Source organism: Anser anser (genome assembly GCF_964211835.1).
Source record: "Anser anser genome assembly, chromosome: 13".
NCBI lineage: Eukaryota > Metazoa > Chordata > Aves > Anseriformes > Anatidae > Anser > Anser anser.
This window is the reverse complement of record NC_139734.1, coordinates 15132341-15158415: the sequence shown is the minus strand read 5'-3', so window position 1 is coordinate 15158415 and position 26075 is coordinate 15132341. Positions and strand designations below refer to the sequence as shown.

Here is a 26075-nt window from a genome sequence, read left to right as displayed (position 1 = left end):
TCTCTCTCTTTTCCCCATTGCGGGGCAGAGGGGTGGCATTATCTGCTTTTGTTGCACTGATTTTCTGCAAACAGAGGGTCGTATTTTGGATGGGGATAGGAAAATCTGAAATGAAGCAGCTGACTCTCACATTTCCCCCAGAAACATTCAGCTGTTGAGCAGAATGTCACTTGCTAAACATGCTCTTAGGGCAGCGTTTTCCTTCCCAACCCATCTGAGAGGTGGAGGAGATGTTGCTACAGTCTTGGTACTGTGCAACCCGCAAGCTGTAAAAAAGGGGGATCGGGGCCCCCACATCCCTGCCTTCTTGTTCTTTGCTAAACCTGGCAAACCATGCCCTAAGTCCTAACCCCCGGATGAGCCTGTTTGACCTGGCTGCTTTTCTGTCACTTCTGTACAAAGCGGAAGCACAAACCAAAAGCTGCAGAGGCAACATCTGAAATTAAGATCTAAAGGTGACTCATTCTGTCACCTTCTGCAGGCTGCAGAACAGCCTTTCCTTAAGGATAAATAAAATCTCTGTATCTGTACACTCAGCTGTTAATACTGTAAATGAAGTACAATGTTTTTCAGATTATTGAATCATTACTGTCAGTAGAACAAGCAGCTCAAGCAGGCTGCCAAGGAGGAAGATGAAAGAAATCATTAATTTCACGTTACTGGTTCATGCACAGATTTCTAAGTGGGGGGTGGTTAACTACTGGATCAAGCCACCGAGGGGAGCGGGGGCTTCTCAGCTTCGTATTGTCTCCAGATGAAGCTTGGCTGCCTTTCTGCAAGAGCTGCTTCTGCCAGACAGCGTTGTTGGCCTCAGTGTTACTGCGACTGGATGAACCACAGCAGGAGCCCACGACATGCAAGAGGCCAGTGGAGACAACCTAATGGTCTCATCCACCCACAAGGTTTGTCACAGGCTCTTTAAAAAGGTCTGGGTGTTAATGCACATTGTGAATATGCATAGGTCAGCTCATTCAGTTCCCTTTAAATAAATACCTTTCAGCTGGCACCAGCCACTGGGCTGGTTTTTCTGTTCCCTGCAAATGTGGGTGCAGAGGGGTGCAGCACCTTTCCTTGGCGTCTGAAAGGTGGGGGGGGGGGGGGGGGGGGGGCAAGGTAAATCTACTTTTCATTAGGGTCAGCTGTTAAAATGAGCTTTCACCCTGCAGCAGTGGGTGGAGGACACACTGGCACTGCTATTTGCATCCCCAGCACTGCCGATTCCTGCAAGCAACTGAGAAGGAGCCGTGTTAGCACCTCGCCCATCTCTCTAGAGGGCTGTGTGATGCCGTGGTGAGCCATTTCACACGATGTCGTGCCATGTTGTGCTCTGGGGCTTGCTTCGGTGGTGTCAGGGAGGGCTCAGTGGGGCGATCAGCCCTTTTGAGGCTGCCCCTCAAAGGGCCCAAGCACCCACCAGTTACCCCAGTATGTTGCTTGTGGCTAATGGGGTGGGTTCTGCTTGCACTGGGCCTTTTCTATTCAAGCTGGCTTTCTAATGAGATGAGAGATTTCTGCATCACCCAGTGTTACTGTCTCTCCCTGGGATTCAGCCCTGGGGCAATGGCTTTCACCATCCTGGGGAGAAAAGCAAGGGTTTTCTCCGTGACCTGTCCCTGTAGGTGCTTGGCTACCAGCAGTTCCGAGCCAGGGTAGGGGATTGCAGTTGAATCTTCCCCATCTCCACGGAAGCCCTACACAAAAAGGAATACCCAATTCTTTAAAATTGGGCGGGCAGATGCTCTGCACCTCCTGTGGCTCCCATTGCCACAGTAACAGTGTGTTTCACACTCCCTTTGGCGTGGCCACCTTTATTTTAGAGGGAGCAAGCTGCTTCCAGAGGGCAGTTAGCCCCGGCTGCCTTTCATCACCGTCTCACCCTGGGACGCTCGTCTTCCTCGCCGACCTCACACAGGGGCTTGGCCATCCCCTGTGCTCGCATGCTGCTCCAGAGCTCAAAGCCTAGGAAACGTCTCTGATTAATTGATTAATTCTCAGAAATGCTAATTAAGCAGGATGTGCCTCGGATTTGCTCGACAAAAGGATTTGGTTACAAGCCTTTTTTTTTTTTTTTTTCCTTTTCTTTTCTTTTCTGCGAGATTTTGATTTGCTCAGCGGGGGCCTCGCTCATCAGTTGGCAGCCAGCTATGAAACCCTCAAACACGCGGCGGCTGGAGGCACGGATCACGCCGGTGGGGTGTTTCTCAGCTCGGATGCCCGCAGTGAGGCGCTGAGTGGCTCCCTCGGGGTGGGAGGAGGAAGGTGGAAGCAGGACGGAGCAGTCCTCGCCGCAGAGGGCCTGTGGCAGTCCTGCCTTTGAGAGGTGTGATGGACAAAGTGTTTTTTTTTTCAGAACAAAATGCTTCTGGATGTGTTTCCCCATCAAATCCCAGTGGGTTTGATATCGCGACATTAAATATAGGTGTTGAGATTCTCCCCTCGCATGCCAAGCAGCAGAGACACGCAGACATCTCATCACATCCCAGCTCGCTCGCTGCCCTCAGGGGATGAAATCTGCTCCCCTGCCCCATCTGGTCCCAGGGAAGAAGGCTGGGCTGGGGCGTGCAGAGCACAGGACACGGGGTCCTCCAGCCAATTGCTAGCATGGAGTGCAGAGGGTGAGTTGTTCCTTGCACATTATTCACCTGAAGCTGCGGTGGATCTGCTCTTTCCAGCGTAGTCATGCCTTTGGCCTCAGAATAAATGCAAAGATTAAAAGAAAAAATTAGAGGGGAGGAAAAAAAAAAAAACACTTATGGAAGGGATATATTATACGTGCTGGCCAAGATCTGCTTGGTATTCAGAACTGGAGGAAAGTAGGAACCTTAATGTTTACATTCGTACCAATTGAGGCTTTAATTTAGGCAATATAATGCAATCTATCTTTCTCTGGATTTTAATAGCTTTTCTATTATTTTGCTCCACGGATACTTGGAAATGGGAGCTCCTTTACTACGTGACTACTTAGACCAATAAAGGAGCTATTTACTTAACACATCAGTTTGCAGGCACCCTTCTATGAGTCTGCGGGTGGAGGCTGCCTGCCGTCCATGGCTGTGTGTATGAATATGCATAATTAATAAATGTTATTTGCTGGACGAATATTCCTGAGTGTCTCGGCTCTCCTTGACCGAGAAATGCTGTCTCTCTGAGATCTAATGGAAGGTTTAGACTTTTTAATTTATTTTCTTAGATTAGACTCAGAAAATAACCTTATTATTCTAATAGGTAGATCAGTCCCTGAGGAAGATATGAATAAATGAAAAAGTGATAGGTGAAAAATAGGCCAGAGCTGCTGTTACAGAAGAGTCTTTCTGACCTTTTAATTTTTTGGTTCAAAACCACGGGAAACCAGACTCCGTGAGCATGCAACATGCAGCCAGCCAGCCGTGCCGACCCGGGAGCTGTTTTTCGGTGCGAAATGATAGAGTTTCTACCAGAGCAAACATTTTCTCTGCAAATACACGTTAACTGCCCGTTGTTTTAGATCTGTTTCAGATCGCATCCGGTCCTCCGGTTGAGTGCGGGAGCCTCGCCACGGTGCGCGCTGTGCGCGCTAGAGGGAGCCACGGAAAAACCAACGCTGCGAGTGCCGCCCTGCTCCCCAGCCGCTCCCACGCTCCTCCCTCGGAAACCCGGGGGTCTTTCAGCAGCAAAGCCCCGCTGGGGCTGCTGCAGGAGCAGTTCTGTTGGAAGCGAAGCGCGCCGTTTGACTACGCTGATGTTTGTCCGAGTTTTAGCTTCTGTTTCCCCAGCATCAAGACGTCGCGTTTTGAGCGCCTCCAAGCTCCCCGCTCCTTTTTGGTGTTACCTGTGCTCCTGCTGCGCACCCGCATGCCGAGCGCACGCGGGAAATGCTTTGGTGCACCACAGCACCCTCAGCAAGACAACCTGAAGGCACCCAGAGCCCTACTAAAACGTTCGAGTCTGATATTAAAATGCCGGGACCGATGTTTTCAGCCTTCCAACCGCCTCCCATGCCCAGAGTTTCCTTGGCTGGACGGTGCTTGTGTGTAAAGGCCGAGGTATGACGGCAGCAGTGCAGACCCCTTTCCCTACTCGCAGGGCGAATGTGAGGAAGTGGTGATAAAATCTCAATGCGCTGATGGAGCCTTGGGGAGGTCAAACCCTCGGTGCGCTGTGCCATGTCATGTGGCTGCTCCCAGGGCCCGATTTCTGTAATGACTGCTTTCACCAGTGGCTTCGTGGGAAAAGAGTGGGGCTACTACTAGAGCAAGGCTGAAATCTGTGCAGAGGTATGAGAATTTAGCCCGTTCTGTTATTAATGGTCATTGCAGTGCCGCATATGTGAGGCCTGAATGATAACGTTAGCAGGCTGTTTGCTTAGCCCTGTTACGGTACAACGGCATCTTTGTTGCAGCTTTGATGAGCTGTCTGTACTGCAGCTCTGTTAAGGGCTGCTTTTTGTCTGTAAGGAAGCATCACTTCTGTTAAGGCAGAAATATTTCCCTCCGCACAACAAGAAAAGAAAAGCCGAGCAGTGGTCTTGTCAAGTGCTGTTCCACTGATAAAACAAAAACTAGGACAAAAGTTTTCTCCCGTCAAACACAATTATTTTCAGAAAAGAGTAGACATCTCCAATTTATTTATTTCCACTTGCCTCCATGCTTTTTTTTTTTTTGTGTGTGTGCCCCTAGCTGTGTAAATTTTCAGAGGGGCTGCAGGTCTGACAATGCGACTCCCCAAAAGACGTCTCCCTGGGGATAAGGAGCTCTAGCAACAGTCTGGGAGAGCAAAGCTGACACCCAGCGTTTTATTAGTTAAATAGTGGGGAAGGGTTTCCAGCTTTTCAGCTGCATGGAGACACAGCAGCTCATGCAGGGCTCACCTAGCTGGGTAAGTGCTGGGCTACATTTTGGGGACATTTTGGAGCCCTGACGGTGTGAGCAGTGGCCCTGCTGGGATGTGTGGCATTTCGCAGTCTTTCCCACCTCTCCTGTTCTCCCACAGTCATTTGCACACCTTTTGTAAATCAGAAAAAAAAAATAATAATGGCTGACTAATACTTAAACAAAGCATTTCTGTATTCTGATACAGTGGGGACTGTACAGGCTGGACTGACCAGCCTGGCTCAGGATCAAATTTAGAGCAGCCTTTAGTTTCTGATGAAGTGCTTGGACAGGTGATGCTGGAGGAAGAAACAGAGACCCGTTTGGAAAAGGATTTCCCTTCAGCATCAGCCGCGTCTTGAGTCCACCAGAGAGCCAGGGAGGTTTATTTAAGTCAGAGATGGAGACTATTCCAACAGGAATGGATACGCACACCAACCACAGCGCCTGCCGGTGCCCTGATCTGCAGCGAGAGGTTTCCAGGGCAGACAGAGCCAGTTGTGTTCAGAGGCGATGCTGCGGTTTGGAGGGGCACACCGGGGCTGGGGTTTGTTAGAGATTCACTGCACACTGGGCACCATCAGGAAACAATTTTTCTCCTCCTTGGATGTAATTCAGGCTCTCCAAAGCCCCAACTCAGTGCTGAGAGCCAGCGTTGTTTCCTGTGTTTTGTTCCCCACTACTACAGTGAGTTTAGTTAGAAAAAAAAGAGGCAGCAGGGCTGGCAGAAGCTGCTTTTCGCAGGAAGACAGCAACTGAAAGTAGAAACTCTGCTTTTTATGGCTCTCGTACCAACGTTTCCTGTTCAGCCTAGGAGTAGCAGCTGTTCTCCCGGTTTACAACACACAAACAGACCGCATTGTTTTCTGATTTGCCTTTTTTATTACAGCAGATATTGGATGGGTAGCTATTGGAAAAAAAAAAAAAAAAAAGGGCAAGGAAAAACCAGCCCAGCTGGTTCACTTTCAGGAATCCGGGCACCGTCGGCACTCAGCACATGCTCTGGTAGGCAAACCCCCCCCAAGGGGCACCCGCAGCCAGCGCCACTCCACGGGCGCGTGGGAAGGGGGCCGCGCACGGCCGGGCCGGTGGCAGAGCCAGCCTTTGGGACAGGGAGTGCCCGCGGGTGGCTGCCCGGGCTGGCGGTCCCTGGGGAGCCCAGAGATGCCCCCTGAGCCAGGCTGAGGGCCAGCGCGGTGTGGTTTGATGGGAACACAGCGATGGGAAGGGACTTCTTCGCAGTTGTCAGATATGGCTGCGTTAATGTGAGGGAGCAGAGAGCTGAGTAGGCAGGGGCCATTTTAACAAAGTGGTAACGCCTTTGTCTTTTTTTTTTTTTTTTTTTTTTTTTAGCCAAGATCACACCTGCAAATGGCTGAACTGATTTCTTCGCCTCTGTGTCAGGTGCTCAGAGGGCAATTGCTTCTTCGGCTGATCCTCCTGCAGTAAACAGAGGATTTTTTAAGAGCTTTCTCAAGCTCATCTATCCTCTCATCTGGTCTCACGGCATAGCAAAGCAAAGGGGCTTCTGCCACAGCTTGCCAGGTAGGCTGCTCTCCAGGGCTCTCCTCTGCCTTCTGGTGACTCGAGCGCTTGTGAATTCCAGGCAGGTTATTAGTCCTTGCTGGAGGCAGAGGCTGTGTCAACACGCTGGTTCATTCAGCACATAGCTCCGGTGATTACAGCTCGATCCAGCCTTGCAACACTGCTGCTGTTCCCATCCGAACCTCCCCTGGGACCAGGAGGTCACAGCAGGTGGCTTCTCGGGTGGAAATGAGCGTCGCTTTGGGAGCAGGGATCCAGTCGCCGCAACCGTCTTGTGTGCACCCAAACTGGCTGCAGACCCGTGGCCATCGGGGGCGAGCAGTGAGTGCCAGCAGGCAGTGAGTCAGCTCGCTCCCTTGGTATTTGCCAGGCCTGGGTGGGGTTCTTTAGAAATGCCAGTTCACTTCCAGAGGCTCGTAAATCACTGCGTTTATACGAGCTTCGCTTCTGCAGATCCATGTTTCGCAGCCGTAGTGGGGTTCACAGTTAATTAAAGAAAGAAAGTTTTAAAAAAAAAAAAAAAAGGGCATGTGAAAGCAAAACCCAAATGTCTGTAGTAATTACCCGAAGAGCAAAAACTTTCACTCGTCCTTCAGAGGACGAGGAGCAGAGCAGAGCAGCCGCCCCCGGAAGCTCCTGCCCCTCCGGCCTCCCTCCCTTTACAGCCTGGTTTCCTTCCCCTCGGCGGCGTGGCGACGTGACTCTGGGCAGCATGTTCCTCACGTGCTGGCGCTCTCGCTCGGCTGCTTTCACGGCCCCTGCCCTCCCTGCAGAGCGGCTCCTCCAGGGCTGGGTGGGAGAGGAGGGACGGTTCAAGACGGCCTGTTTGAAAGCCGAAATAGGTGACGCTTGGGGTCCTGTCTGCTGCGTGCACCTGGTGCTCCCAGACACCCACTGCCTCTCCCGTGAGCCCTCGTTCCCCTCCAGTGCTTCTGCCTTCACCGTTATGTTCCTTCCCTTGCAAGTCCAAAGAATAAAGCTGTCCTCCCCACGCACTCAGGCATTTCTTCCTTCCCTGAGCTCTGCAGTGCAGCGTTATTAATAAAAAATCACAACGTCATGTACAGCCCGCACCATCACATCTGTCAATGTCACCACAATGCAAGATTGTGTGTTTTTTTTCCACCTTTCAGTGTCTCTTTGCTGCAGCAGTTGTTTAAAAGGAGGAGGAAGCTGAGAAGTCTGGCCCCACCTGCCAGGAGCGATTTCGGTTCAGGGTGTGGCACTTTGACATCACTTGTGGTTATTAAAAACTGTTAATTGCCAAAATGCAGCTGCTAAAAATAAAATATTTCTAATACTTTAACAATACGTATCTTGATGAGATGTCAAACCGATCCTGATGTGCCGAGCTTTTACGTAAAATGTCATTTTCTGAGCTGCTCAGAGAACTGGCCTTACCACTCGTAAGACCGGCAATATTCAGCAGTGACCATTTAAAACAACATCTGCTTGAGTGGAATTAGGTTTTAGAGAGTTTGGCAATATTTCTCTCGGTCAGTACTGTCACAGAGCGATACAGGAATTCGGTGCAGGATGCTCTCACCAGAAAGCTGGATTTCATCACCCAGGACACGAGTGCTGGGCAGGGTAATGGTGGACCTGGAGCCCCCCTGCCCTGGACAAAACCTCCTGAAGAAAATTTTGCAGCAAGAAAATGCAACACGAGAGCGTGTTAAAGACCAGGGGATAGGGAAGGAGACTGAGCAGGACTTTACGGTGATGTAAGGGTGAATCTTCCGCACACGTTTTCTTTCCCTGTTTTCCTTAGGGCTTATCACAGTACTGATGAGAGCTGCAATGAATTTCCTCCCAGATGCTCCCCATAGCAGTGCTTGACTCGCACTGTTGTTAGTCTTGCAGCCTTTAACAGCAAGAACAAGGATTGGTTGTAGCTCTCTAGCACCTCAGAGGACTCCCTGTGCCGTGAGATGGTGTCAGGGGAGGGGTTGCAGCATCGTCCCGAAGCACCGGGTCCCTCAGCAGGGGATGCAGAGGAGTCCCGGGTCTGCAAGTGGTGCAAAGGTGCGACTGGCCCAGAGAATGACTGCGGTGTTAATTATCCCTCTCGGTCCTGGCACTAGAGACCCAAATGCTTTTGAAACACAGCCTCCTTCTGTGCATATATATATATATACAGTCACCAGGGCACAGAACCTACAGCCTTGTTTCTGCTCAGCACACAGATTTGCTCCTGCTACCAAGCTGCGGGTAGTCGCGTGCACGCTGGCGGTGCTTCTGCAGAAGGCAGGCAGGGCTGTTGCCATGGCTGGTCCCCAAGGGGATGTTAGGGACCGGCGGGAGCCAGCAGCAGCCTGCATTTCGGGGAGCCCAGCCGCCCGCACGGGTGATGTCGCGGGTGCCCTTCTGCGCAGCCGCTGCCGGTGGCAGCTGTGCTGTGGGCACAGGCTCGCGGCGCTCCCAAAATGGGACCCAAATGGATTTGCTGGGAGCGAGCCAATGTTGAAATTAGAGCGTGACTGTTGTGTCAATGGTGAGGGTAATGACAGCCCTGGACCAACTAACTGTTCAGGCAAACAGCTGCTGGGGAAGGTTTGGTGGAGTCGGTGCTGCTGGCGGTAGGGAAGGGGCTGTGGTGGGACTGGAGGCTCCTTTCAGTCCTCAGTCACTGGTACATGAGGCTACCCGGGAAACTCAGCACTTAAAGGGGTTTAAAACCTGCTGCTCTTTAGATGGACCCTGGGAAAGAAAGGGGAAATTGGTCTGGACAGGAGGCAGGATTTAAAGGGGCTGAAAGGTCTCTTCTGATTGAGAAAATCTCTGATTTCCTCACGCTGGCCTCTGTGAGCGGTCATTTACTTCCCAGCGTGAGGGCTGCACAACAAGTGCAGCAGCATGAACTCATGCTCCGTGCCGGAGTCGCTCCTGGTCACAGTGTTTGCAGATGCCCTTTTCTCCTGGGGTGGGACAGGTACGTCCCCCGGTGCCACCAGTCCTGCCCTCCTGCAGGTGTATGTTTGGCAGCCCCGTGCAGCGTGGGGTAGCAGAGGTATTTCTCCCTCCATCTTACAACCATCTTGCACAACGTGATATTTTCTACTGTTTTATTTAGTAGTAAAGAGCAAAAGGACTCTTACTGTCCAGAGCCTGATGGGATGAGTGTGCTGTGGTGCATAGTGAGTTTAAGAGGAAGAACAACAAATCTACCTGTTCCCTCACAAAAAACACATTGATATCCCTTCCCTCCAGACTCATGCCAAAGACACAAACCTCTCCTGCTCTGTAATTGCTGCCCAGGAGGTTTTGGGACACAAATGAGAAGCTGTAGACTGGGTGGGTGCTGTCTGGTCCTCTCTGCTCCCCTCCCCTTCCCCGGGGCAGCCAGAAGCAAGGAGGCCCATTATATTCCTTTCCCTTCTCCGTGCAGCAGGATTTAAGGTGCACCCAGATGGTCCTCTGCTTGTCCCCGGGATACACAACCCAGCCGCATATCCAGTCTCCAACACGGGCTCTCCACTACCACCAGCTAAGCAACCTGCTGGAGTGCTGCAGTTTTGTGCAAACCCCAGACCAAGTTACCTAACAATGGGCACTGCCAGGCTGCCTCAAACGGATGCTCGGAGCTGATCACACATTTCTAAGGCATGCAAGAAGCTGGGATGTAAAGCAACTACACAGCCACCCACAGAGAGAAGCCTGCCTCTCAGCCTGCTCCACTCCAAATACGGGCTCCAGCGTGAGTCAAAATGAGGGACACCAGAAAATAATAGACTTCACATGAAGAAGAACAATAATTTGCAGCTGTAAATCACCTTTCATCTACAGATCACAGAGGCGTCTCAAGCACTCATTAAAGCCGCCTTGCAGCATCCCTGCCCCATAACTAGCGCGGGGCGATGGTTATTCTATCCACTGGCATGCAGCCACATGTCCTTGCAGGCACCTGCAGGAGGGAACTGGCTTGCAAGGTTGGTCCTGTTCCACCTCTCACAGCCACACCGGAGGTGCCCGGCATGGGCGTCACCAACCTGTGCCAAGGTGCAGGCGTGTGTCCCCGGCACGCGGAGGGGGCTCAACGTCTGCTTGCACAGCAGGCAGGTGAAGGTGAGCCAGGGTTTTGCACCAGGAAGTGGACAACGGGAACAGAACTCACTCAGGATCTAATCCGCCGATGCCTTGGTTTCTTTTTTCTGTGTGGCAATCAATGTTTAGCTGGAAGAAAATTTGAGCGAGAAAGGTGAGTCCCTCCAGAAACAAGGAGCCGCAGCAGGGTTGTAATAACGTATGGCAGAAAAGTTTCAAACCTGAAGTTTTCATAAACTTACGTGTGTCTATGTATATATATATAACATATATCTATAAATATATACATATATATTTATTTATTTACAAAATATTTTCAAAAGTGCTAGAGTTCTTTAATGTTACTGCCTATCTATATAAAGGTGGAGAGACACCCGAAGTGCTTGTTAACCGGGGCATGCACTGGAGCACAGAAGGTTCCCAAAAACCTCTACGTGGGGCAGTTCACATTCTTCGGGCAGTGTGTGGAGGGCTGAACACAGTCCCAGCCACAGTCCCCCACTTCCCTGAGTTGATACGTCTTTCCCAGTGGAAATTAAATATGTTTTTCCGTGAAGAATGTAAGTTCTTGAGAGAGCGATAAGAAGTGGCATCATCGGGAAATCTTGCAGTCAGCCGCGGGTGTACCAGACTTCCCTCCCCCTGGGCTGGGTATCTACAACAAACACCCTACAGCACTCGGGTGCCTGAAGGATGTAACATGAGACTCTGGGCTACAAAACTTGTACATTTTGAGTTTTCAGGGAGTAAAATGAAGCACAAATCACTGGGCTCCGTGTGGGAAATGAAACAGAAGAGCCTGTGAAATATGGGAGGGGGGAATCAGACTGAGCGGTCTCTCTCTGCATTCAAAGCGTCTATGAACATCGTTGAAGCGCCATGTGACTGTGTGATCGTTTTGCATTTCTGGAAATTGCTCTGCAAGGTGCTGAGCGATAGCAAAAGCCAGCCCCTGGCATTGCATGGCTCCCAGCACTGCTGCACTGTCACACCGGGAGCTTTGTCGTACAAAGAAAGCACAACTGGAGTCTGCTGCTTTGTCCCTGTTATAAGCAGGTAAATTAAAGGTTAGAGAGCCTGTAATTTGCTTCAGGATATGGGGAGTATTGGGGCAGGACTGGGACCCGAGAGCCCTAGCTGGCAGCCCCTTGCTGCGACTTCTGCATGCCAGCTTCATTTGCTTTGTTAAAAATAACCTTGTTTATAACCTCTGTTTCATGATTCAGCTTTTCTGCAATCAACAACCGATCACCATCAGAGCAGGGTAGCATCAGATTTCGGGAGGAAGATGCAATAGGATGGTGCAGCTCAGGGATGCTCCTTGCAAAAGGGCAGTTCAATTAAGGAAATGAGGGATACCTTGTCAAAAGGCTGCTCTTTTTGGAGAGGAGTTCTCCTCTCCGAGATCCCTGTGCCAAATCTAAAACTGCCCGGAGCTTCTGTTGTGCAAATCCCCACCCATCCTTCTGCCCAGCCAGAAACACCGGTGCCTCGTCAATGTGAATGTGGCCCTGTGCAGGCCCAAAGGTACAGGCAAGCTTGGTTTTCCCGGTTTTCCTCACCTCCTTCTTGCCTGTAGGTCAGAACATCAGACATGCGTTGCTCTACAGACTGCAACCTGGAGCCCTACCGGCAGCACAGCTACTGGTTTTACATCTAAGGCAAGACTCATTGCCAAGAAAAATCTCCTAGAAAGTCCTGCGTGCCCGCTTTTATTCCTCACACTGCTGGGTGATGTGTCCCGTGAGCAGCTCAGCCCTCCCTGCTTTTAATGACCGTGCTGCCAGGGCTTGCTCCCCACTGTAGTCTCTTGCTGGCAAAAATCTGGCAGGAATTTTTTTACTACCGCTTGGATGGTGCTGAGGTGAATAAAAGTGTAGCTGCTGGTGCTACCATGCTCCTCTGGGGACAGAGGTCGGAGCAGTTGCCGTGTGTGTGGGGGCGACGGGCTGATGGCACTGGCTGCCCACGGGCTTGTCCCTGCGTCCTGGACTTGAGCACGGCCCGGCTCTGGGCTGAGCAGTAACCGTGGCAATTTTCACCCCGTTTATCAGGCGGGGAAACTGAGGCACAAAAATGCTCAGGATGGGCATTTTCCAAAAGCATCTGGTGATTTTGGGTTAGCTGTGGATTAACCTGCCACGGTCACCCCACCGGCTGCTTCAGAAAAAGCTGGTGGCCCCATCGATTTGCCCGCAGCCGCCCAGATAACCGGCAGCAGACATAAACAGAAGCCAGACCCCAGAGGCACAGTCCTGCGATGCGAACCTGAGATCGTCCTTCCTTTTTTAGGAGCTAATCCTTTGTCCTTGCAGCAAGAGGCATAAATGCAATTTTTTTACACATCATTGTGCGTTTAATGTTTAACAGTGGGATCATTACAGTTTTATTAGCAGTATGTAATGCTTTTTCATCTTCAACTGACTTTGCAAACATTAACTAATTGATTTCAACTATGAATCGGCATGGTGGTAACTAGGAGAAGTAATCTGCTCCTGGCCGCAGAGGAAGTCGTTGTCTGAACGGGGTGCAGAAAGCAGGGCTCCCGGTGTGCTGCTCGGACCGCCAACACCGGCGCTTTTATTACAGTCATTTCCATCGGTGCTGTTTTCAGGGAGGGCCATTCCGCATGCGATAAGCGACCCTCGTCTGCCTCTTTCAGCTTCTGGTTGAGCTTGACAAAACGTAGTATGCGTCGCTGAACCCCGTAAAACGCTGGTTTAAAAAAAAAAAAAGAAAAGAAAAAGGTGATTGACTCAGTTTTCTTACGTGATCCAACGGTTGCTGGTTGTTTTCAGCTCGCCCTAACAAAAAAGCGCGATTAAAATGTGAGCATTCGTGGGAACGAGACGCTCAAGTCAGAAATTACCGGGGTTGCTTGCAGTCAGACAGCGGGTATCTTTAAGGGCCGCTCTGGCGAGGTCTGGCTTGAGGCACCCTGAAGACGTCTACCGGGAAATCAGCTCCTCGCCTGCAGCGTGCAGAGCGCGCAGGGCGGCTTTCTGATTTACTCCCTCGTCTGCCTCACGTTGCGCCTCTTCTCCCTCGCGACCGTCCTGGCGGAGGCGATTTTCTGCTGTAAACCGGGAGCGAAAATGTGCGCTGCGGTGCGGGCGGGCCGCGCCGCTGCCGAGGTAAGGGCGGCCCGGGCTGGCGGGGACGCAGCCCCCCTCTGCCCCGGGGGGGTGAAGCGACGGTAGTTTTGGGGACCGGGGGGGGGGGGGGGGACGGGGAGATGTGACGGTGGCTTTGGGGACAGCCGGGCCTCGGCGGGGCGACACGGCCCGCGGCTCTGGCGATCGGGTCGCGACAGGGCTGGAGGGGTCTGCGGGGGCGGAGGGGATGCCCGGCGCGACTCCGGGGAGAGCGGGGGCGGCTGGGCCGCTGCCCCCGGGCGGCAGGACGCGAGGCCGGTTTTGCGGGGACGGCTGCGGGGAGGGAGGCGGAGTTGGGGCTCGGCTGGGCCGCGCTGAGCCCCCGGGGCGCGGGGCCGGGCCGGGCCGGGCCGGGCCGGGCCGGGGCTGCCGGCGGGTTGCCATGGCAGCAGCCAGGCGGCGCGGCGGCGCGGCGCGGCCCCGGAGCGTACCATGTGCGCCCGGCGGCGGGAGGCGGCGGAGGGGCCAGCACCACGACGGCGGCGGCTGCTGCTGCTGCTGCTGGTGCCGGTGCCCTGCTAGCTCCGCCGCGGCGGGCACGGCGACCGGGAGCCGCTGCGTCAATGTAACGGCGGCGGCGGTGGTGGTGGAGGGGAGGGGAAGCGGGGAGCAGCGGGGAGGGGGCGCCGCTGAGTGACATTTCCACGCCGCGCGTGGCCGGCCGCCGCGGGGAGGGAGGGGGGGAGAGGGAGAGGGAGGGGGAGGGCGGGGAGGGAGGCGTTAAAATGGCGGCGCGCAGCCGGCCCCCGTGCTAAACCGGCCCCCGTGGCTCGCCGCCGCCGCGCGTGGCACGGAGCGGCCGCCCGCTGCCCGCCCGCCCGCTTAGCGCCGCCGCCAAGGTAAGGCCGCGCCGCCCCCCCCCCCCCCCCCCCGGCAGCGGCCCCGGGGAAGCCCCCCCCCCGGAGGGGGAACGGGGAAGGGGGGGGGGGCGGCTGCGTGCGGGGCGGCGCCGGGGGGAGCCGCGGGGCCGGGGTACGGGGCTCGGCCCCGGGGGGCGGGGGGGGGGTTGGGGCGCTCCGGGTCTTTGTCTGAGCCGCGGCTCGGCGCTGCCCCCCCCCCACCCCGAAACACGCCCGGCTGCTGGCGCAGGCTGGCGGAAAGCATCCGCAAAAGCTCGCCCCTGGCTGCTGCTCGGTTCTGGGCTTTTATTAAAAATAATAATAATAAATAAATAAATAAATAAAAAACCAACCCGAGCGACAAACTAACTAACTCGTTTCTGCAGCCGTCGTGGCTGCCGAAAAGTGTGCCGGGCGGCTTTCCGCGCTGATAGCGCGCGGCGTAGCGAAATCCGCCTTCGGAACGAGGCCGAAGCGGAGTTTTAGTCCTGAAAAAGCAGCGCAAACTGTTGGGTGGGCTCCGCTCCTGCTACAGGAACGAGTGGGGGCTTTGGAGGGGGGGGATTTTTTTTTCTTTTTTTTTTTTGGACTCTTATTAAGACATGCGCATTTGTTCGTTCTTGCCACTGCACTGGAGTCTGCCTAGAAACAAAGAACACAGCCTGGCGAAGTTGATGCTGGCTCTGAAAGTGTCTGGCTTTTTTTTTTTTTTCCTTCCTTCATCGTTCACTTGTGCCGTAGTTAAAAGGCTCTAGATATTTCCCTGAGTTGCCTCCGTGTGTCTGCAGATGGATTCCCCCCTCCCGCCCCTGCCCCCCTCGACCCTGCCAGGCCAGGTCTACGCATTTCGGAAAGTGCAGCCATGATAGAGAGAGCAACTTCTCCCATTTTCACCCAGCCCTGTGGTATGACAGTTCGCGGTAGGTGTGCCTTCCGACCGGGAGCCACCCCCTTGCTGAATCATTGCGGAGCGATGGCCGGACAGCTCGTCTGCTCGGGGAGCCAAATATTCCCCTGTGGAGCATGAGGGTGATGGCGAGGCAAGAAGAGAGTAAGAGACCCGTTAGCGTTCGGTTCGGGCTCGGCCGTGCGCTCGCGGGGAGCGAGCCGTCCCCTCCCGCGGCGGCGGGAGCCGTGGGTGCAGTTTGGAGCTCAGGGGCGAAACGCGTGCCGCTGCCTCTGAGGTAGCGAAACTCGGAGGGCCCGATCCTGCCGTGGAGGCTCCGCGTGTGCCGGGGCTCCGGGCGAGACCGACGCCGGCTTTCGGGAGCGGCGTGGGAATGTGGGGGTGTTGTGCAGCTACGGTTATAAGCCGTGATCCTGGGATGTGTTTGTATAGGTAAGCGTTGGAGCAGTGCCGTGTCCGTGCTGTTTGCCTGAAACTGGGTGCTTGTTTATTCTGCGCTGGTGAAAGTCGTCGGCTTCGTTACTGCGAAGAAATAACGACTTCGGGGGGCTTGGGGCGTGTGCATATCAATTAGTAAAGGGCTGCTTGGTGTTTCTGCCTTTATTCAAAGGATGCCAGAAAGTATGGAAGTGAGAGGTGGGATGAGCAATTTTGAGCTGGGGTGTATCAAGCAAGACTAAATTGCAGTGGTTGTTGGACATGTAATGTGATCCTGTAATTAGAGCGAGGTAATAGTCTATATACCACGTTGAAACTATCGAGTGTCTGAGTTGGAGCAGTCTGAATTAAGCAAGTTCTGCTGGGATTATGCAGTAGCAGAAGTAATGCAGTTAAAGTTTCCATAAGCAGCTTCAATGGGGTTGCAGAGATGTTTTCCCCCTATGGGTCCTCCTTGCGGGTATTTCGCTTTTAAGGTAGCGCGTAGAGGCTGCAGCGGTGCTGCTCTCCAGGTTGGAGAAATACCTTATGTGGCACAGTCCTGCTCCTTGGAGCTTTATTTACAAATGAGGGCCTGAATTGCACATCTCTGCCCTAGGGGGAAGAAACAACCTCCCGAAGGAAAGGGCTCGCGGGTTCAGCTTTGTGCAGCTCGCGCAACTGAGGGGGATTTAAAGGGCTCTGTAATTTGGTCTTAAATCTTCCCTGCCCCCACCACTCTATACCCCCGAAAAGATCTGTGTTACCAAGAGGTCTGGTCTGGAGCCCGCGGGCCGGGGTCTTTCCAGCGCTCCCTGCCAGCGGGTGGGAGCTGGGGGGGCTGTCGGACAGGGCCTGCCTTGCTCCGGGGCTGTGCGGCTCCCGGGCACACGCAGTGCGAGCGCAGAGTTCCCGTGCGTGGGCACTAGCCCTTCTTACAAGTGCTAACTTCCCCTGGTGTGTGTGTGTGTGAGTGTATAGATATGGTACATATTTAAATTAAGTCATTTCCAACTAGCGATGGCCCAGAAAAGTTTGAGAGCTATTTTGGCATTTCAGTGTTTCTATTTGAGAGACAGCGGACTGTACAGAAGCTTCTAGCTATTATGGGATGCACCTATAGCGAGAGAAGGTGCAGCCTGTTCTCATACGCAGTCAGTCTTCCCGGAGCAGCCGTGTCTTACACACGTACCTGTTCAGTCTGGATGCGTCTATAACGGGTCTGGTACTATCTTCCAGGAGGTTTGTGATAGACCCACCGGGGTCCGGAGCAGCCCTGATGGTTAGGGAGGAAGCTACCCCCTAGGTGCCGTAAGCTCTGTGATGCTCAGCCTCCCGCAATGTCTGGCCGAGTCAGGAGAAATTGGGGCGCGACATCCTCTTCCCCACTAAGGGGGAGCGAGGACCCTCCAAGGAGGGTGAGGAAGTACATCTAGTGACTGGCCTCTTCCCTTAGCTGCCATGGGGAGGTTACCGAAAAGCAGGGGTGCTGGGGTGGCAGTGCTGCAGTAACGGATGCAGTTTGGCATCCACGAAGAGGATTTTCTAGTGGTTTTCATGCACAATTCCACTTCGTAAGCAACAGTGGCCCGCTCTGCCTCCTGCTTTGATGAAGAATGTCTGGCAAGAGGCTTAAGTGTTTTTCTTACGTTTTACAGGTCTAGAAGTTTTGTTCTGTGTGTTTAAGGGAACATCGAAGTGGGACTTAAACTTGTGACCCTGAACTGGGGGGCTCTGGCTTTCTCACCTCTTGCAGTGTAGTTTGGAAATCAGTTTTGAAGCTGGTGCTGCAGTGGAAAAAGTGGTTCTGCTTCCAGCCTTTTGCTCTCGTGCCTTTGCCATCCTTACTGATTGAAAATAATCTTTCAGAGTAACAACAAAGAAAGTGACACTCTTTAACAGTCAGGGCTTCCCTGGTTTGTTTTTCCCTGTGGCCACACAAACAGTTGTGCTGGCACACGGACCTGGGGTGTAGAAGCAGGACAGGATGAGGCCAGACTGCCGCTTTTGTTAGCAGCACTGACTTATGCCAAGTTAAAACGATGGCAAAACTGCATGGCTGGTGTCTTGCAAATGGCTCTTTCTTCATGAACAGGTCAAACCACGGCTTTCCTAGGCACCGGCGTCTGCAGCTTAGTCAGGAGCCTGAAAGCAAATCAAGATATTTTTTTTGTGTGTGGATGATGCAGGCACAGGTGATGATTATGAATCTGCAGTCAGAATTTGGTTACTGATGCCTGCAGCAGGACACCCTTGCCATACCAGTGGTAAGAGCTTGGCTTTGGCAGTGGAGCAAACCATTGTGTGACTCAGACATGTTGGGAAAGAACATGCAGCCTTTATAGGAGCAGGCTTTTCTGACCATGAGTGTACTAGAAGTCACGTGTGGAAACCGAGTACTAGAAACACGATGCTGCTCATTCAGAGGGAGGCTGTGCGCTGAAAAGCAGAGTTTGCCTAGGTCTCACCTTCCAGATGTAGTTAGAAGAGCTGTGGCTCTTTCACTGTGCTGTGAAAACAAAGTCCAAATGTCCAACCAAAGATATGCCATCTCAGACAGACACGGCATTGCACATTTGGGTTACCCAGGTCCAGCCTCCTGGCTGGACCCAAAGCACAAAATGTGAGAAAAAATCTTTTGAAACATGATAGAAACATTTGGCTGGAGGGTGATCATAGCCTGGAAGGCAGAGGATGTCTTTCTTTGTTGAACAGTGTGTATTTGCTCTTAAAATCCCTTAAAAGCTCTGAAGCTCAAACTTGCTCGATTTGCTGTGTTTGCCACATGTAATATCGCAGTGAGAAGTTTCAGTTCTGTGTGGGTGAGTTAGTGCAGGAACTGTTCCCTTTTAGGTGATAGGGAACTGGTTTGCTGGTTGGATTATTTTCCAACTGTCTTTTCAATTGGTATATTTCAGACCTCTGGGCAGTGCATGTGTCCTTCCCTAGGGCATTGCTCAGGTCCCACTTTGGCATATGTGCCAAGCACAGACGCATCTCTCTTTGCTGAAGTGTGGTCTTTGAGCTGGAGCCTTTATAATACTGAAACATTTTGTAATGCTCTGTTCACCTTTAATGCAACATCAATCGCGGGTACTCCAGACTTTGTACGTGTGTCTTCTCCTGGAACAGACTTCCTCATTGTGTCCACTGAATGTAGAAACGGTATAAACTGTTCCTTTTAGTTTGCTTTCTCTAGGCTCATGTAGGCATGCAAATTGCTGCTCCTGGGTAGGTTGTTTGCCTGAATCAGTGCTTGTGACATTTCCGCAGCTGCGTGCCTTTTGCCTGCGAAGCTGTGGTGGTGCGTGTTCTCTTAAAAGGTGTGTATCCTCCCATTTTTCCATGCCATCTTCCAGGAAGGATTGTCTACCCAGAGCGATGTTATCTTCCCCCATTTTAAGTGGTGTCAGCAGATATTTATTTTTTTCCTTTCTCCCGTCCTGATGCTAAGTACCCACCGCTGGGATGAGTCGTCTTGCGTTACTCACTTGGAGCAAATCTGTGGCTTGGCCTCCAAATTACATGGCCCTGCTCGATAAGGGTGAGGTCCTTGGGAGCCCACGTCAGGGTGCCAGGATCTGCTCATACGCCGTTTGTAAGAGCACGTATGGTGATAGCAAGGCAGAAAACCAGTGGCCTTCAGAGCTCAGTATTTTATGTCTGAGGGCTTCTGAATGCATAAAATCAGAGAGAATGTGTCTGTGTAATCCGATCTGTTCTTGAAAGCCTTGCAGAGGGCTGCATGCTGCAGACATAAGCTGTGTCAATAAGAACTCTATTCACTCTCTGAAAACAGCCTCGTGATCGGGTTTGACTGGCAGGCTTCCTAAGGGAGGGCCTTTTTTGAGAAAGAGCTTGGATTTTGGCGGCAGTTCTGACTGCCTTTTCGGACTCCCACTTATTGTTCTCTCCTTGGCGTGATAAACTTGGATTTTGCTGGGAGGTTTCTTGGGTACAGCGAGAATTTCATGCAGCGTGATAACGGGAGTGCGGCGAGAGTTTCCTTCCTCACAATGCAACCCCTCCGCCGAAGCAGCATTTAGGAACACGAAAGTGACAGATTTAAAAGAGTATGAGGTAGGACTGGAAATTGCTGTGTGGGGGAGATCGTACTTGCGTGCACGCTCAGGGTACTTTATTGCAAAGCAAAGGCACAAAATGCACGTCCATGTAAAACTTGTGGATTGTAGTGGACAAAATGTGTGTTTGTGCACGTTTATGTGCCTTTTTTCTTTGTTTCTGCAGATGTCTGTATTGCCCAGAAGTGTTAGAGGGTGAAATTCTGCTTTCACTTATGCTGGCATAAATCTGCTGCAAAGCCAGTGTGGTGTTAATGACCGTAATTTGGCTGGTTGTGATTATTTAAAAAAAAGAATTTAAAAACAAAGAAATACAAAACAATATTCTTATTCTACTTCATGAAGTGTTCTAGACCTGTCATGTAGTCTTTTAAAATCTTGTAGTAAAAATCTGCTTGATAAAAGCAGTGTTTATAAGATTTCTTCGGAAAGCTGAATTTTAATCAAAATATTAGACTGAGCTGCAGTTTAGTATGTAATGTATGTGTAAATGGCTTTTCTGTTGCATTGCATGAGTGCTATTCAACATTTCTTCTGCTTAAGTCAATGTCTCTGGCATTTAGTTACCATTTTTAACAAAAGAGGTGCTGGACTATCAGTTTTGTGTATATATATATATATATTTTTTTTTTTCTTGAAGATCCTGTGGTATATCTGGCACTTCTTTAAAGCTTCAGCTCCTTGACTCAAGTTATGATTTTAAAATTAGCTCATCTGTATGTCTTTCTGGGTTATTCTTGTACCTGCAGAGGAAAACTTGAAAACATAATTAGGATGTAATATACGTAAGCTCAAAAAAAAAAAAAAGTAACACAGAACTATTGTTTAAAAGAAATGCAATTATCCTTTAAGCCGTTCGAGGCTTGACTTAATTTCCCAGGGTTTGCTGGTGACAACGCAGTAAAACCAAAGTTGACTCCTGATAAATGCCTGTACTGAGTCAGGAGTTTCACTGCCGAAAATGGAGACGGGGCCGTGGGACAGCGGAAGGCCCTCGACGCCCGCAACCAGGCGCTGGCCCCGTGAGGTTTGCGCCCCAATTCCTGTCCGATGAAGGCCCGATCCTCTCTGTGAGAGCTGTACAACAAACCGGTAGTGGTTCAGGTGGGATTAGGACCAGGCCCTAGGAAAACAGCGCGCGGACGCGGGCAGTGGTGGGTCGTGACAGGCACTGACAGGAAACGCTGGTTTCTCTGCTGCTGCTCAGAACTCGGGGAGGCCGCAGCTGGGTGATTTGTTTTTACTTCCTGTTCCCAATCTGTTTGGGTCAAAAGTAGCGGTGTTTTTCCATATTACGATGTTTGGCTTCATTCTGCGAGGCAGCAATAAATTTCACACCGTGCACAACGTGTTTCTTATATTTCGGGGGCTCTTTATTGCCGCCCTGACTTTTAATTTGGATGGTGAAATCTTTATTGGTACCTCTCTTATTGCATGGACCTGCTTTTCAGGGAAAGCAGAAAGCTTTTTTTTTTTTTTTTCTCCTTGCCGTGTTTTGGAAAGCCTTTGCAGCCGCGGGAAGGCCGCGCTCCGGAGCTGGCGGTGGGGAGGGAGGCAGGCAGCAGGCCTGGCGGCTGTCGCTGGCCCCTCCGCAGCCTGGCGGGGACAGCTCAGCCCAGTCCCGCACTCCCTGCTTGCCAGGGGATACGCTGCCAGGGCTAATTGGGGCTGAACTCGTTAATAACGTCTGTGAAATGTTCCTCCCGGAGGAAGGTTCTCGGGGCGCAGGGCCGCGGTGCCTAGCGGGGTGCGTGCGCCTCGCGGAGGGCAGGCGGGTCTTGTTCTCGTGGTGGCTGAGGCGCCGAGCTGCTGCGTGTGCGTGGCTTCCCGGTGGGGAAACCCGTCCCCAAAAGAAAACCCCTGAGGACCCCTGAGAGCCCGAGTGTGGCACGTGCTGTGGCGCTGCTGCTGGGCATTGCGCTCCAGAGCGCTGGGTCCGGGATCACCCTGCGGGGTGCGAGGCGCTACCACGGGCCTCCAAGCCCAAAACTGGTGGGGAAGGGAAGGGAAGCGGCGTCCTTTTAACACACGTTCTTAAACAAATGAAAATAAGCAGCTCCCCTTATATCTTTAGATACCCTTTGGTGAAGTTATTTTTGTACAAAAAAAGAAACAGTAGCATGGAGCTGTTAGCAGGGTTACACGGTAGCACTAAGAGGTAACTGTCTGTCCTCTTTCCCCCAAAGTTTGCAGATGCCTGCACCATACCCCTGAGGAACCCAGAGCATGCAGGTGCCTTCGTGCCCTCGGACAGGCTTCCCGGGTTATGGCGCTGCCCCCCTGCCTTGTAGTTGCTGCATTTGATTCTGGGGTCCGGAACCGAACACCTCAGCCCTAGGTCCTCGCTCGACCTCGGTTTGTTCCCCAGACCAAGTCCTCCACCTGCAAATTTCGCGTGGCTAATTGCTGAGTAAAGTGCTTTGTGCAAGAGCCCCTGCGCCCTTCCTTGTGCATGGCCGTGGTAACAGCTCCCGTGGGCTCTGACGTGCTCTGGCTGATGCAGCAGCACCTTTCGTGTGGGGCTTGAGGAAGCAACGCTGCAGGCCATGTAAATGAAGCTGACCAGAGCTGGGCTGGGGACTTTCCAGCTCTGGTGGCTGTGTCATAACGTGACACATTTGATAGCTGATGCTTGGATCTCAAGGTTGGAATGCTGCTGCTGAAAGTCAAATTCATTATGTGTCCTACGTTAGGTGGAAGGTTATACTTCTGAAAAGACCCTGAGATCAATCCGTAACATACAGGGAAGTTTCTGGTGTATCTGACAATAGATTTACTTATTTACTGTATGGTGCCACCATCTCACCCCTATAGTGATACCAGATTTGTAAATTCAGCACAGCTGTAGAGTCTGTCCCAGATTCCCTCGGGTGGGTGACTACACTATTTTGCATACCAGCTTACATTAGAAGCAGTTTCTCCCCCAGGTCTTGGAGCATCTCCACCTGCTCAGCCAACCTGGAGGACGCAGTATCTGGCAACAGAGCATTTGGTTGCAAAATGCTGTGGGATTTACCCTTATCATAGGGTCTACACCCAATTCCTCTTGTGGCTCTGATATAGATGACTTCCAGGTGCAGGTAAAGAGAGAATCAAACTTGTGTGGAAGTTGTGTATGTGGGGGAATTGTGGAAGCTGCATGAGAGAAGCATTGCCAAGGCTGCTCGAGTACCCATGGGCTCCGCATGGAATGGAACCTGCTGTTTCATGCCCTTCAGAGGGGTTTTAGCACTGAAAGGTACAGTCTCTTTCCTCTGTTGCAGTCCTCATTCCTCTGCCTTGTGCTTGGTCTCATAAATGTTTGTCCTGGCCAGGAGGGAGGGCAGGAAGGAGCCCTGGGGCCCCGTGGGAGGGCAGAACTGCCCAGGCCGATGGCTGCCTGTGCTTGGGTCAGCTGGAAGTGGTGAAATCGGAGCTGGAGGCTGCCCAGGCCTGCAGGAGAGCGTCTGCGCAGGTGGGGCCGAGCTGCTCAGTGACAGCCTTTTGCAAGGTGCTGTGTTTTGTTTTTTTTTTCAAATTCAATAAAATGCTAACTGTTGTAGTTACATACCAGTTATTAAGAGTAGTGCTTAATACAGCTGTTGCATGAGCCTGTGAGCGAAGGCAGGTGCCTTTTACCAGTGGTAACTCCCTTTCTGAAACAAAAGGACTGGACAGTTGAGTTGGGCTGATCGCGTGCTGCTGGAATTCACCACAAAAAAAAAAAAACTGCACACAGGTGCCTGCACTGAAGGCTTGGAAATGCGTTGCCACTGTGGGGACCGGGTGAGCAAACGTGGGGGCTGAATCATGGAGACTGGCCCTGCGGGCAGCAGCCGCGGCCCCACCAAGTGCTCCTGCTTTGGGGCTGGCAGGCAGGGACTGGCAGCTTGGCTGCCACGGAGTTGCCTTTCCTACAGTGAAACAGAGATGTGAGCGCATGCGGGAAGCCTTTCGTTTAGAGGGGCGGCACGGAGAGGCGTCCCCGGGTTGAATGTGAACGTTCATTGAAGCCACCCGAGTTCAAAACCTCGGTGTGGTCACCGGTAGCAGACGCTCTGTTGGTGCCCTTTGTCTCTGGTGCCTGCGGATGGTGCTGAGTGCTGCCGGCTCCCCCTCCCCAGCAGAGCCCCGGGCTGGACCGTGGCTGTGGCGCTGGCACTCGCTTGTTCTGCCTGAGTAACGCCGTGCTGGTGAGACTTCCCCATTGCCTGGTGAGAGGGAAGAAAGCCATTAGAACTGCAGAACTTACTCACGGAGTTATGCAGCAATTACCAAAAATAAAAAAATAAAAAAAAAAATGGAAAGATAGGATGCTTGTTAAACTAACACTACAAATGCTTTTTTTTTTTTAAGACTCCTAGTACGACAAAACTGCTGAGGGGGAGAAGTCCATTACAGTGATTGTAGTCCAAATATAACATCTTTGTGATAGGCAGAAAGCAAAGCTGACTACAGATAGGAGCAAGACTGGGAGGAAGGTTTAAAAAAAAAAACAACAAACAGTAATATTCTGAATGGCAGAAGAATGCGTTTAAATTCATTTGATGTCAATAATCTTTGTTATTAGCTGTAATCTGCTGGTGAGAAGCACTCAGTGTTGACTGGCCCCACCCCGCTGCTTCCCCAGAACTGCGTTAATAAGAACAGAGTTTCTCCTGACCTCTGCCTTTAGACTATGAGCTCCCAAGAGCACAAATTACTCTTCTATATTTTTGGACAGCATCTGCAGGTAGTGAAAGCTGCCACCAAAAAAAAAAAAGATAGCAGTGCAGCTAGGAACGTGCTACTGCAGTCCCAGATCACTTAGCAAGGGCCTGGTCCTGCACGATGTCTGCAGGAGGACGGAACTGGGGCTGTGACTGGATCTCAGGTACGTGGCTGCGTTTAGTCTCATCCTAAACCTGTCTGTTTCCAAAGCGCTTCTCAGCAGGGTGATCTCGGGAGGAGGCTTGCTGAGCTTGGAGAGCAAGAGGGGATACGGTCTGCTGCGTTTGCTGGTGTACACCTTCCTGGGAGATGTACCGAAGGAGAAATATAAATGCAACGCTGCTGATGTACTTGATGCAGTAATGTTAGATAGATTGTGGTGACAAAGAGGCGAGATTGGCTTTAAGATTGTTGTTTGCAAAGATTGAGCTTTTAGTGTTGGGAGAGCGGAGCAGCAGCATCGAATACCTTTGGGTGGGAGGTTATCATGCTTGTCTTCATGCATCTCCCTTTTCTGAGGGAGAGACTGGCAGTCATCCCTGCGCACGCAAGTTTGCTTAGATTTCTGCGGTAATGTGATGTTGTTGTTCATCTGGGAGATTCAGGCAAGTGAGAGAATTAAAGTGTGAGATCTGCTTGCTCATGACCTGAATCCCCTAATCGCAGCCTCACGTAAGTGAAGGTCTTAGGCTGGGTTGAGTAGAGGGCATCTCCATACAAGAAAATGTACATCTGTTCTCTGCCTTCCAGAATTAGAGCTTACTCGTGATGAAATGGAGCGGTCTCCTTGCCTTCAACCAGACCTGCTGCGTGGGCATTGCTTCCCCCGTGGCGAGCGCTCCGCAGGAGCCTTGGTGAAGGTGGGCATGTGCCACCTGAGCTTCCCTTAGCGGGAGAGCCTCACCCGGGTGCCAGAAATGCCTCTGGGGTGAGTCTGTGCCTTTTGGAGCTGTGCCTTAATAGGATGGACTCAGATTAGAGCCTTAATTTTATTTAATTTGAGCTTTGTGCTGCTGGTTTTTGTTCTTTAGTCTGGGAAGGAACATTAGCGTGGTTCATACAATAGTGTGGCCGCTTTCACTGACCCTGTAATTTGCTTTTGACTGTCTCTGCTTTCTGTGGATGTTTTTCATAGGGTGCTTCGCTAATGCCAAGCCGGTGGTAATCCCACACTTTGAACTTTGTGTTCAGCTAATTCCAGGTTGTAAGGCTGCAGCCAGAAATGTAAGACTAGCTGTTGTTTTTTCAAGTAGGTGGCTAAACTGAAAACTCAATTAAAAAAGAAAAGGATTTTATTCCACTTTAGGTAAACTGGTAAAGAGTCTTTGGCTTCAGTGATGAGCTGAAAAAACTCCCATTTTCTGGCATAGAGGCATAGGGAAGAGCATTTTTGCTAAGAAATATATAGTTTGTTTATTTATTAGATGAAAGGTAGAGATACTTGGCCTTGAAGCGTAGTTTCAGCTGAGAGGTAGAGGAGAAGAGAAAAACAAGTGAGAGAAAAACCTAACACTGCTTGCCTTTTGTGAAGAAATGCTCCGATTTTTCTT

At 51.7% G+C, this 26075-nt stretch overlaps 1 protein-coding gene and 2 long non-coding RNA genes across 25 annotated transcripts in view; 2 read left to right on the top strand and 1 right to left on the bottom strand.

Annotated features, from left to right (window-relative positions):
• Positions 1-1017: 1017 nt before the first annotated feature.
• LOC310880727 lies at positions 1018-10098 on the top strand. 4 transcript variants are annotated; one of them, XR_014571867.1, is made up of 6 exons: positions 1018-1085; positions 1167-1290; positions 2351-2615; positions 3485-5852; positions 6201-6392; positions 7526-10092. It is a non-coding gene; the product is annotated as an uncharacterized lncRNA (long non-coding RNA). The 4 variants fall into 4 exon arrangements; XR_014571866.1 differs by having other exon boundaries at positions 6201-10097; XR_014571864.1 differs by having other exon boundaries at positions 1021-1042; positions 6201-10098.
• Positions 10099-12173: 2075 nt separating this feature from the next.
• LOC310880726 lies at positions 12174-14168 on the bottom strand. Its single transcript, XR_014571863.1, has 3 exons — positions 14023-14168; positions 13306-13512; positions 12174-13151 (listed from the first exon to the last, which is right to left on the bottom strand). It is a non-coding gene; the product is annotated as an uncharacterized lncRNA (long non-coding RNA).
• The window catches only part of MBNL3 (muscleblind like splicing regulator 3), a 100683-nt gene continuing 87998 nt past the window's right edge, over positions 13391-26075 (top strand). For 4 of the 20 annotated variants that reach the window (XR_014571861.1, XM_083796938.1, XM_083796939.1 and 1 more), the window contains exon 1: positions 14278-14430. Coding sequence is in view for 1 of the 20 variants with exons in the window: in XM_083796927.1 (XP_083653053.1) it covers positions 13532-13570 (39 nt within the window). In the remaining 19 variants the exon portion in view is untranslated. Of the gene's footprint in view, positions 13571-14025; positions 14157-14275; positions 14431-14658; positions 15482-26075 lie in introns of those variants that run through there. The other 16 variants (XR_014571860.1, XM_083796928.1, XM_083796926.1 and 13 more) reach the window with 13 other exon arrangements.